The sequence below is a fragment of the Stigmatopora argus genome, chromosome 2, assembly GCF_051989625.1.
Source record: "Stigmatopora argus isolate UIUO_Sarg chromosome 2, RoL_Sarg_1.0, whole genome shotgun sequence".
Lineage (NCBI taxonomy): Eukaryota > Metazoa > Chordata > Actinopteri > Syngnathiformes > Syngnathidae > Stigmatopora > Stigmatopora argus.
In genome coordinates this window covers 18,145,254-18,157,500 of record NC_135388.1, presented here as the reverse complement: position 1 = coordinate 18,157,500, position 12,247 = coordinate 18,145,254, and the positions used below count along the sequence as shown (strand labels likewise).

Here is a 12,247-nt window from a genome sequence, read left to right as displayed (position 1 = left end):
GTTGACCAAACAGTTCATATTTCGGCCCCTATTTGATGCTCTAAACTAATGAATCACCTTTGCTTTCAATTGCCTTTAGTGCAAACATAAATATGGATAACAGCTGAAGGCTGTTAGCTTATGCCAATACCCCCACCCCTTCAGTGGTATTTTTCGTGTAAATAACAATATGGTTAATATAATACGCAGCATCAAACATGCACTGACACAATTTTGTATTGTTTGTTGGCAGAATAATTCAGTGTCACCGTCAGACAGTCTACGGACAGCAAGTGAAAAGCACCGTGGCTCATCAGATTATGGACTTGACTCAAAGAAGCGCAAAGTGGATGACAAGGACAGCATGAACAGATATGTATGTGCAATTATATTAACTAAGAAAAATACTTTAAATATCTTAATGTCAGCAGTAACTTCTACCGACATGCCCTGAACCTTGTAGGGGTAGTATAGATTTGTGTCAGGAATTCATTTTTTCTTTTGCAGAATCAGTTGATCGCTCAAAAAGAACAAAATATAAACCTATTTACATGAGTTGCTGTATTGCAAGTTCCCCCACATGGCGGGCTCTGAAATTTTCGTTATAGATTCATGTCCACCCTGAGAGAGAGAATCTAAAAAGGAATCCCAATGTATGATTTTTTTATTTTTTTATTTGTCATAGGTGCATTTCCACCCTTGTGGTGGTGTACATTTTTCTCTTGGGACAGCTCGTTGGTCTTGGCTGTGAAACAAGTTGGATATAGATAGATTTTTGCAGATGTATCACACAAATAAATAGTTACCACTCCATGTATTTTCCTGAATCAGAAGTCTTGGGTCGTTAGCTGTATAAAGACATTTGTCCACCCCATACAATCAGTCAGAGTCAAACTTGTAATATGGCCAACAACAATGAGCCGTCCAAAGACAAAAATGTACACCACCCCAAGGCTGGAAAGGCTGTATATGCACTTACGACAAATTCGTTTTTAATAATATTAATAAATATATAAAATAAAATGTATGTGTATACGTGTGTGTGTATGTGTGTGTGTGTGTACGTGTGTGTGTGTGTGTACGTAAGTGTGTACGTATGTATTGTCTATATATATGGATATAGATATATATAGAGATAGATTAGATTATCTCTCTCACAGCGGACACGCACCTATGATGAAAATTTCAGACCCATAATTTCTCCCCATGATTTCTAAGTGGGGGCACTTGCAACATAGCAGGGTGTTCAAATACGTATTGAACTCACTGCATTTACTGTTTCTGTTATAGTTCTACTGTTTTCATATTAATAGCAATGATCATAGTATTTTTATAGATTAAATTCTTACCATAGTGTGTCTCTTGCTTTTATTTCAGGACAGTGACGGAGACAAGAGTGATGACTTGGTGGTGGATGTTTCTAATGAGGTAAGATTGCGTGGGGACAATGCTGCTAAGCGGCATTCCACAATGATTATGTTGCTAAAGACAGTTTTTAGTCTGGGACTAAACACCTTCCACATTGTTGGGAAAAACCCTGTCCTAATGTTACTTCTGTGCACGAATGTGAATGTGTATTTCTTTGTTGTCATCCTTTTGGCGCCTGTGCGTGAAATAAGACAAAGATAAAAAGGAGTGGCAGGTGAATGAGGAGTGTTTATGTATGAGAGCATTTGAGCCCACGAGTATATATATTATCTATGTTTGCACATGAGGCCCCAGTTTGTTTGACCTACGTTTACATGCCAGCCGCTTTCCTCCGGTCTGTTTGTTCAGTCTCTCTCCGTCTGTCTCGTTTAACTGTGTAGGACCCGGCAACCCCTCGAGTGAGCCCTGCTCACTCTCCTCCAGAAAATGGCCTAGATAAATCACGGGTTTTAAAGAAAGATGCTGCACCCAATAGCCCTGCGTCTGTGGCGTCCTCGGGAAGCACGCCATCCTCAAAAGCAAAGGACCACACCCATTTGGTGGTAAGAGAGACTCTAAATTCAAACCAAAGAAAAATATCCTCCACAGGGGGCAAAATGTTTTAATCTACAGACTATCGGATGTTTATCCAGTAAATGGGGTATTTTTGAAGTCTTCGTATGGAGGTGGCTTAGCAGTTAGGAGCTTGACGGGGCACTGGGTCGATGCACACTGGAAATCAAATGCTGTGGCTTACTGCTCTCAATCGCCTTTATGGCTTAGCCAATAAATAGTCATTTCTTCCTCACCAAAGCTATAAATAACTCTGAGAAATGCTACATTTTATTTCCTTGTTTTTCTCACCTTTACTTTTTCCACTCTAATGTTGTAACCTGGATTGGTTTGTCACAACCCGTTCTACTCACAATTTACAGTCCACAGCACTATGCTAGACTCTCACTCCGATGACATATATTACATTTTATTGTGCTTCACCAGGCTGAAAAATGCAGCTCGTTTTCATTGATTTAGAAAGGAGGAAAAAGCATCATTATGAACTGTTCGCGGTATTCTCAGCTTGTCTAGCTCTGTTTAACGAGCTTGATCTGTGAGCAAAGGTTTACGCCTCGACCCCTACACCAACCACTTAAACCATGAATGTAATGAAGTGCAACTGCCGAATTGGATTACCTTGAGCTTTTCAGGGATTTCCTTTTGAGTGGCACTGTTATTAGTGGACTCATGAAAATGTGCATAACAGGTAAAAGGTGTTTGTTCTTTTAGGATAAGTCATCTACACCAAGCCTGAAGTCTAACACGCCCACACCCAGAAATGAGGCACCCACACCAGGAACAAGCACCACTCCTGGGCTGAGGCCTCTGACCATGGGCAAACCTCCTGGCATGGAGGCTTTAGGTATCAAGCACACTCCTATCCCAAAAGTTTGAACCCATTTTGGATGTCTGAGTTAACCTGCTGTCATTTTCCTGCATGATGTATTTTTTGTTGTACCACTAGTGAGTCTGCGGTCTTGCCTAATGCAGGATATGCTTCAGGCTCTCATTTAGACCAGTTTAGTGGGCAGTATCGACTCCCTAAGAGTGTTCAACAAACTATACTTAAGGATTTAAAAGAAAAGGTTTAAATAATCAGGGAAATACTTGGGTAAGTAATGGGTAACCAAGTAATATTTACATTTTGGGTATTAACAATGAGAATAGGTAACACAGTAGTAGAACATCCCCAAATTTGAATATAATTTACCATGGATAGCGCTTGTGAACCCCTTAAAAGTTTTTTTTTCTTTCTTTAGCTGCTCCTGCTCTTCGCACGCCCCTGTCTATCGCGGGTTCCTATGCCACCCCTTTTGCCATGATGGGTCATCATGAGATGAATGGATCCCTGACCAGCCCGGGCGTCTATCCTGGTCTGATCTCACCTCAAATGAGTGCTGCAGCTGCTGCCGCTGCTGCTTATGGACGCTCACCAATTGTAAATATTTAAGCTGGGATATTTAATTAGTTCTATGTTGGCTATTTTGTCTCGTGTTTGACAAGAGCTTTGTCCACCAGTGGCATCAATTAGACATCATTGCCACAAGTTGGACTTTATACATGCAAAATTACTTTTAAAAAAGTGTGTTACTATCTCTTCTCCCGTGACAACAGCTTTGTGTAGACTTTAAAAAGAACAAAGACTGCTGAGATCCCATTACTTTGATGTTCACTAGTTAGTATTCTAAAGGTTTTATTGGGGGGAGAAAAGCCGAATCCCTAAAATGCATATCATGTTTGCAAATCTCCCAGGTTTTCATAAGTCTTACCATCTGGGATGTTCTTACCGTGTAAAGGTTCTCTTTTTCCAATCGAATACAATCTATGGCTTTCCAGGGATCTACCCAGAAATGGCTGAATAGGGCTTTCTCGAGGTTTCAGTAGATGAGACGAGGCATAATTTCCCATTTGAATATTTTAATAGCCCAATTTACATCAGCAGTTCATCATGTGTTTTTATTGCCTTTCACTGCTTGACCATGCAGGCAGGATTTGACCCCCATCCTCACATGAGAGCTCCAGGCCTGCCAACCAGCCTCCCTTCCATTTCAGGAGGAAAACCGTAAGTATTTCTCACTGACTGAGCTAAATGTGTCAACATAGACTAAAATACAGTACTATAAATCATAGGTGTCAAACCTAAAGCCTGGGGATCAGAAGCAGCCTGCAACAATATTTTGTGTCGCCTGCAAAAACAAGCAATGTGCATCGACTTTGTTTCTATTTAAAATACTATAATTACAGTAAATTTCATCACTTCTATACTAAATGTAATATATTTTATTCGAAATCCCACTATTAAAAAATGAACCAATTGAATTAATTTTTTTAATGAACTCCAATTTGAAAATTACGTAGGGCTCATTTTTTTGGTAATATATGTTATATGTAAATATATGGGGCGGTCATATATTCTATTAGGCCCATTGTCGTAATGGCCTTCTGAGGGAAACCATAACTATGATGTGGCCCCCAACAAAAATGAGTTTGAGACCCCTGCTATGGAAACTAGCCAAATTGAAAGGTCAAAATTAAAACACCTTTTTGGGCCATAGTGAGTATGCTTATATATTCTCAGCAGACACAGTACTACTTTTCCACTTCAACCGTAATTGACACCTTTGTGATTAATTAGTTTTACAATACAATAGCTTATTGACTTGCTAAAAATTCCTTCCCATGGGGAGAAATTGAAGAAATGATAATTTACTGTCAATGTTGTATGTTTCACCTGTGAAAATAATACAGCCACTATGACAAGGGACGTACATTTCTGAAGTTGATTTACTCTCCTTATTCCTCTGGCTTCATTGCAGGGCGTATTCTTTTCACGTGAGTGCAGACGGTCAGATGCAGCCTGTGCCCTTCCCTCCAGACGCACTGATAGGACCGGGCATCCCACGGCATGCTCGGCAGATCAACACACTGAGCCACGGGGAAGTTGTGTGCGCCGTCACCATTAGCAACCCCACTCGTCACGTCTACACGGGCGGCAAGGGCTGTGTGAAGATCTGGGATATCAGCCAACCAGGCAGCAAGAGCCCCGTGTCCCAACTTGACTGCCTGGTAATTACTTGTCATTGTTACTTTCATGGTCATGGCAGAATGCCTTTTTTCTTTTTTGCAAACCTCTAACCAGAGTTGAGATACATTACACACTCACTGGCTGACAACTCATTGCTCAAGCCTGATGCCCCCCCCTTCCCACTAAAGCTTAACCCCACATCCCTTTGGGACTGCACCGGGAGTCATTTGCCAGTGTGTGGCTGAAGGAATCCTTTATGCCAGGAACAACAACAACAAAAATCCCACTGAGTAAAGATGTTGTGATTGGCTGACTTAGTCTGCTATTACCAGGCTCATTCAATCTCCCATTTCTCATTTTGATTGTAACTGTAGCTTCTCCTGTTCATGCGGCCGTAAACTTGAAGGTGCATTGGGAGAGCAATACACTCTTATAAAGTTGTCGGAATGCTGTTTTAATTCGACTTGGTCGATCTGCGGTCCTTTGTTTTGCCCTGGCTCCATTTCCTTTCTTGTTAAACTTGACACCCACAAGCATTACTTTTCACTTTTAAAAAGATGCTTTAATCGAAAACTGTACCAAATTAAGATGATTAAATTTGCCTTCATCTTTGTTACCTCACAGATTGAATCATTTCTCCAAGTGTGAAAAAAATATAAGCTATTCTGGTGTTTTACATGAATCCGGATAATACCCACCTCGTGTTTCTACTCCAGAACAGGGACAATTACATCCGGTCCTGCAAGCTGTTGCCGGACGGTCGCACCCTGATCGTGGGTGGCGAGGCCAGCACGCTGACCATCTGGGATCTGGCATCTCAGACCCCACGTATTAAGGCGGAGCTTACCTCCTCTGCCCCGGCCTGCTACGCACTGGCCATAAGCCCTGATGCTAAAGTCTGCTTTTCCTGCTGCTCAGATGGTAACATCGCTGTTTGGGACCTTCACAATCAGACCCTTGTCAGGTAAGGATTCCCAAAATCTAATGTCCCACAGTACTATGATTGAACTCCTTTCCTCCTATTTTATTTCAGGCAGTTCCAGGGTCATACTGATGGAGCCAGCTGTATCGACATCTCTCATGACGGCACCAAGCTCTGGACTGGCGGGTTGGACAATACCGTCCGTTCCTGGGACTTAAGAGAAGGGCGGCAGCTCCAGCAACACGACTTTACCTCACAAGTGAGACACATTTGTGCTGCCTTTGTAATGATTCAAAAGCAATATTTCAAATTTTTATGGTCCGCTTCTGCTTTTCGCCTCATTTCAGATCTTCTCTCTAGGCTACTGTCCAACTGGAGAATGGCTGGCTGTGGGCATGGAAAGTAGCAATGTGGAGGTGTTGCACCACACTAAGCCCGACAAGTATCAGCTACATCTTCATGAAAGCTGCGTCCTCTCACTGAAGTTCGCCTACTGTGGTACGAATTTGTTTATGAAAGAGCTAGTGTCATCATTTGTTTTGTCCGCCCAAAAAAGGCCAAGTGTTAAATTGTGTCGCTCTGTAAACACCTCAGCAATTCCAACTTTGGTGTGGGTGGAGTTCAGGTGGCTAGCATTTTGTTTTCAGGGTATCTCCATCTGCATTTTCCAGTCAATCTAATCCTCAATTATTAGAAACTGTTCCGCCTAGCAACAATACAAGCATTTTGTCACTTACACATCGCAACTAGGCATGATAGTTAAATGCATAAAAATCTCTTATTGATGCACTGTCCATTTCTAGTTAGTTTGACTAGGAATGTAAACATGCTAACTTTTTGACAATGTCTAATCAATTGTCTCTTTTAAATAGAATAAAAATGTAAGTATTAATTAAATGAAAATAACATTGTTAGAACATCTGTAACCTGAAGTCAGTATGTGAAGCCCAGTGTAAGAGGATGTGATGTAACATTATATGGTGAAGAAAGTCTGGGAACATTGTGCTCACTAAACTACTCTAACTGGCTTGTCAGCTTGTATAACCACTGCTCACTCAAGTCACTAAGTAGAGCCTTGTGGGAATTACGTGGACACTGTTTATTTCCCCTAACATGCCCATTTAGAGAAAATTGCTTCTACTTCTCTGTTCAGATCCCTCCCACCCTATGGGAATGTTGCTTTCAAGTTTAAGCCGCAGACAAATGAGATTTTACTATCACTTAACATTTTTCCCTAAAACACGAGTAGTATTTATTTCTCCTCTCAGCCCCCTACAGCACAATGTCATATTCCAGCCACTATAGTGCTGGTTAATTCAAATGGTGCTTCTTCCAGGCTCTCGCTGCCATTAATTACACAATTAGCCAGCTAGTCATTTGGGTAATTAGTCAGAAGCTGATTTAAATAATTATCTAAGTGGATAAAGTGCACGACCCCATTGTGACGTTTTTTTGATTGTTGTACTATATTCCCTAATTAGGTTTTATAGCCATTGATGAATGAAGTCATTACACAGTTGCCTGGTGGTTACAGTTATGTATTTCAGAGCATGACTGTTGCTATTGTTCAAGATGATTTGTAGATTCTAGATTATTTTCTGAAACGTATCTTAATGTTTGCAGGTAAATGGTTCGTAAGTACGGGGAAAGACAATCTGCTGAACGCATGGAGAACTCCCTATGGTGCCAGCATATTCCAGGTATTAGCATTAGAAATGCACAATGACAAGACGAACATTTTTTGAAGATGTCTTTGTACATCCATGAAAAAACTGCTTTCTAGTCTTGCAAGTTTTTAAGAACAAAATTCCAGACTGTACACCACTTGAGTATTCCTATTTTTAAGCAAACAAACAAAAAAAAGTACATTAGGTGCGCTGGACTAGAAGTCACATTTATGGAGTAAAATGTATGTTTTCTGCCATTTGTCAACGCCAAGTAGATAAAAAAAAACAGTCACTAGTACGACTGCAGATACAAAACCGTAGTTCATAAGAGTGTGGTAGTTGTCGGAACGACCATCACGGCCAGCTTCGTTGAGCGCAATCACGCATCAAGCAGTGCTAACACGAGTCCCATTAAACAAGTGACAACTTTACCTATACAATGGGCATTTCAATAGCTTTCTTATCTCTCATATTATGCACATATCTGTTAACTAATGATTTTAGATAATAGCAAGATCGTCAGTGGTCCCAAATATGGGTAGAATTAAATGTAGGAATGCGTGGAAAATTCACTATTGGAGATGCTTTTTTCTTTCTTGGACGAGACGTAAATATCCCGAATAATCAGCTATAAAAGAGCTCTTTTGACTTAATCAAAAATCATTACGTAGTGAACTTTAGAGGATTCATTATGGCCACATTAAAATGAATCAAAACAGTATCAATATTGTTATAATTGTAAAGGATTATCAACAGAGTGGTTAAATTTAATGTGATTAAATTGGTTCAAACCTCAGTGTACATTGCATTCAGAGGGAACCATTCAAAAAAGGAGTGACTCATAATTTAGAAAATGTTAAATACATTCTTTTTTTTTGTCTTACCTTTGGATTTGGAAACAAATCTTTATAAATGTCTATCTAGGTTTAAAACGATTCCATAATATTCATCTAGTAGGGGAACTAAATATGACATCTTTTAATTTTTTTTTTTAAATTTGTACAGTCCAAAGAGTCATCGTCGGTCCTTAGCTGCGACATCTCAGCGGATGACAAATACATCGTGACGGGTTCCGGTGACAAGAAGGCCACAGTCTATGAGGTCATCTACTAGAGACACTCATTCTCCGCTGTAGCACTTGAACTGAGACTACTCTTGTTGCTGAGCCTTCTATCGAGCTCCAAAATGGAACATAACGCGACAAGACTTTTGTCCACCCCTGACTACTACTACTGCTTCAGGGAAGCTGATTTTTGCAGCGAGCTGCCTTTTTGGCAGGAGTTGACATTTTATGTCTTTTTTCTTCTATTTTTTTCCAAATTTTTGAGCATCAAACAATGAAGCAGTGCTTCAACCCTGAGAACAATGGTCCATAGATGTCTTGTGAAAATTGTACATATTGGATTAAATAAAATACATTTTATATATATATTATAAATATATATATTTTCATGTCCTGGATGTACTTGTGAAATGTTTTGGCTCTCACTGTCTTAAAATATGAGCGCAAATCATAGATTAGAATGTTTCAACTGTAACTCACCTGTTGTTGTTTCCTTGAAACACATTTTGAGGGCCGAATTTTTCAAAACTTTGCAGAGAAATGGGACATTTCAAAATAGGATGCTATGGATTATCTAAATGGCCTTCTATATTAGTGCTTTTTTAGGTATTAATAGGGTGTGACTCATTTGTGCCACAGTAGAACCCAGGAAAACAATGATTAAAAGATTTTTGGGTATCTCAATCCTAGTTTTGGGGCTGTAAGGTTGGCACAGTAATGTTTAACCTAACCCATTGAACTTGGATGCCACCAGAAGAACGGCAGGAGCTTTGGGCTTAATGAAAACATGTTCTTGGCTAACATTACATTATAAGAGATGCAAAGTTGCACCATTGATTTCTCATGGAGAGGCTAATGTCAAAAAGCCTTTGGAAAAAAAATGACAATTTATATCTCACCAAGCTTCCTCAACGTTTGGTCGCTCATGACTAGGAGGCAACCAGACATTTGACGGGATGAACTCCACATTTTAGTCCTTGAAATGATCAGTGCCTGTTCCCAATGAACCTGTTGGAGACGAAGACTAAATCAAATGTTGCCCATGTTGACATGAACACTTAAGTGAATCAGTTTGTTTTTTTACACTGTGCATCCCCTGACAACACCAGCTTTTCCTACAGAAGAGGAGAAGGTGTGGCTCTGGGAGTGTTACACTTCCCACTGCAAAGTATGTAGCAAATGCTGTCAGCACTAGGAAGAAATGTACAGGTGTTAATAATCAATAAAACATTTTGTACAAACCCTCTTGTCTGAATCGGAACTATTGTGCAAGTAAATAAATTATTAAAAACGATGGCCACAATGGGGGAAAAGTGTGATGACTGATGAGTGAAAGGAATGTAACACTTTGATATTACAATTTGTGAATGCTGAGAATCAAGTTGCAAAAATGTCAATTCTGTCATCTGCTTAATATTTATCTATTTTATTTAACTTACTAATTAAGCTTAAAATGAAGCAATATCAGTTAAGGCAGGGGTGTCAAACTCACTTTGCTATGTTCGCCACAGTCATGCCAACAAGATTTCATGTGGGCCGGACCATTTTATTTTTGGCCAAAAAATGTAACTCACTAGCCATTGACAGTGCTAGATGTCCAATCCATTCTGACTTGGAGAAGTCAATAAACATGCTTTCATTTGCTCCTCCCAGTCAAAATGGATTGGACCCCTGGCATCGTCAATGGCACTGAAAAATGAGCATCCATGGCCAGTTTAAGTGAATGCTACATTTCTTACATTTTAAGGTTTCTTGTTAACTCATTGGCTGCCATTGACTGCCCGTTTTGACCATTTGGGGCAAAAAACCCAAATATGAGGTAATTGAGCAAAGTGCAAGCACCCCATCACACAACTCACTGGTATTGTGACACCTGTGTACAAAAATGAAAGCATTTAATTTCATATTTACACAATATCAATGAGCTATAAAGTGCATGTCAGGCAGAACAACCCTCTGGGCCAGATCTGACCCCCCAGTTGGCTCTATGTTTGACACCCCTGAGTTAAGCAATCAGCAATGTTTTAAAAATAGAGCTATAGAGAGATATCAATATTGCTGCTGAGCTACTTTTTTATCGCAGAATGTGTGTGCAGATTTTACAAGGGCTACTTTAACATTAACAAAATATGTAGCTAGTTAAACTTGAAGCCCTAAAAAAGGTTTATTTGGCCAAAATCATGGATTGGATACATGCTGCTTTACTTAACACTGATTACGCTCATTTCACACGTTCCCACACTCACACTCTGAACAATGACAGCCCACTCTGGGAATTAGCACCTAGTTGCGTACCTAATACACAGCATGTGTTGCTTCATTGTTCTGTCTGTGTTCATAGTAAAAATACGTCATACGCAATAAAATGTGCTAATAACAATTATGCAACCACATTGTGTTCCTAAAAGCAATGTTACTTTAATGTATCCTTGTATGGTATGCAGTGAAAAGTCTCTGTATCCTGTCCTACTTATTCCTTTTCCTTTCTTCCATTCCTTCCTACCGCACATCCTTTCCCATTTTCGTGTTCTGCTTCCTCCACAGGAGGTGCAAGCGTTCATTTTCACTTTTGTGGGGGCGCTGGGTGTGAGGCTGTGATTTCTGACTATGTGAGAGAGGGAGACTGTGTGGTTTGGCATCAAATGTGTGGCCATTTCTTTGCCATGCATCACCTCTCTGTGCGAGCTCAAAACTCATTACCCAGAGATGTTGTCTATTGGATGTTTGTTTATCGGAATGATTGTACAGTTGCAATTTTAGTGTACATATTCCCACACAGCTCACAAGGCCAAATTTCAATTCAAAATGAGATTAATGCTGTTCTGTCGGTATTTTGTATTTTCTCACATATAAGCTGTATTTGTAGCTCAAAAAAATTATGACTGAATCAAAGGTATGGCTTAAGTGTGCACAAATTAAACTTGACATGCACAAAACTGCAAGGGGACGAAGACAAAACGCCCCGACGCAAGACAATGCGGCCGATACGGTCATTTATTTCAAAATAGAGAAAAGATAAATGAAAAAAACGCTAAACAAAATGTATTTTGACATCTATGAATGAAATTCAAGAAAAAAAATCAACCGTATCTTGCATAAAACATGAAAAAACTAACGTACTTGGGCCTGCCATTGCTCGCTCAGGGCGCCATCTTACCTTTTACTGGTAGTAACATGCTCTGAATAGCCATACACGAGAGGCACTGTCTAATTGATCTAGTACACATGTGTCAAAGTGGTGGCCCGGGGGCCAAATGTGGCCCGCCGCATCATTTTGTGTGGCCCAGGAAAGTAAATCATGAGTCCCAACTTTCTGTTTTAGGATCAAATTAAAATGAGTATAGATGTATATTAAATTTCCTGATTTTCCCCCTTTTAAATCAATCATTCAAAAATCATTTTGTAAAATCTAAAAATATATAAAAAAGCTAAAATAAACATTGTTTTAGATCTATAAAAACTGAATATTCAGGGCTTTTAATCCAGTTCTTTTAATCCATTTATAAAAAAAATCTAAATATTACATCTAAAATGGTCTGGCCCACATGAAATCGAGTTGGCAATAACGCAGCCCGCGAACCAACCCAAGTCTGACACCCTTGATCTAGTATTAAAGCTGAGAAGTGCAA

At 39.7% G+C, this 12,247-nt stretch overlaps 1 protein-coding gene across 13 annotated transcripts in view; it reads left to right on the top strand.

The window, feature by feature from the left end:
• tle3b (TLE family member 3, transcriptional corepressor b) overlaps nucleotides 1-9,859 on the top strand; it is a 38,107-nt gene extending 28,248 nt beyond the window's left edge. For all 13 annotated transcript variants that reach the window (XM_077621763.1, XM_077621788.1, XM_077621779.1 and 10 more), the window contains 12 exons: nucleotides 233-355; nucleotides 1,357-1,407; nucleotides 1,788-1,949; nucleotides 2,671-2,803; nucleotides 3,201-3,379; nucleotides 3,927-4,003; nucleotides 4,758-5,007; nucleotides 5,683-5,930; nucleotides 6,000-6,147; nucleotides 6,236-6,386; nucleotides 7,512-7,588; nucleotides 8,561-9,859. In XM_077621763.1, the coding sequence (XP_077477889.1) occupies nucleotides 233-355; nucleotides 1,357-1,407; nucleotides 1,788-1,949; nucleotides 2,671-2,803; nucleotides 3,201-3,379; nucleotides 3,927-4,003; nucleotides 4,758-5,007; nucleotides 5,683-5,930; nucleotides 6,000-6,147; nucleotides 6,236-6,386; nucleotides 7,512-7,588; nucleotides 8,561-8,668 (1,707 nt within the window). In that variant the 3' untranslated portion in view covers nucleotides 8,669-9,859. The remainder of the gene's footprint in view (nucleotides 1-232; nucleotides 356-1,356; nucleotides 1,408-1,787; nucleotides 1,950-2,670; nucleotides 2,804-3,200; nucleotides 3,380-3,926; nucleotides 4,004-4,757; nucleotides 5,008-5,682; nucleotides 5,931-5,999; nucleotides 6,148-6,235; nucleotides 6,387-7,511; nucleotides 7,589-8,560) is intronic.
• The last annotated feature ends 2,388 nt before the right edge of the window (nucleotides 9,860-12,247 follow it).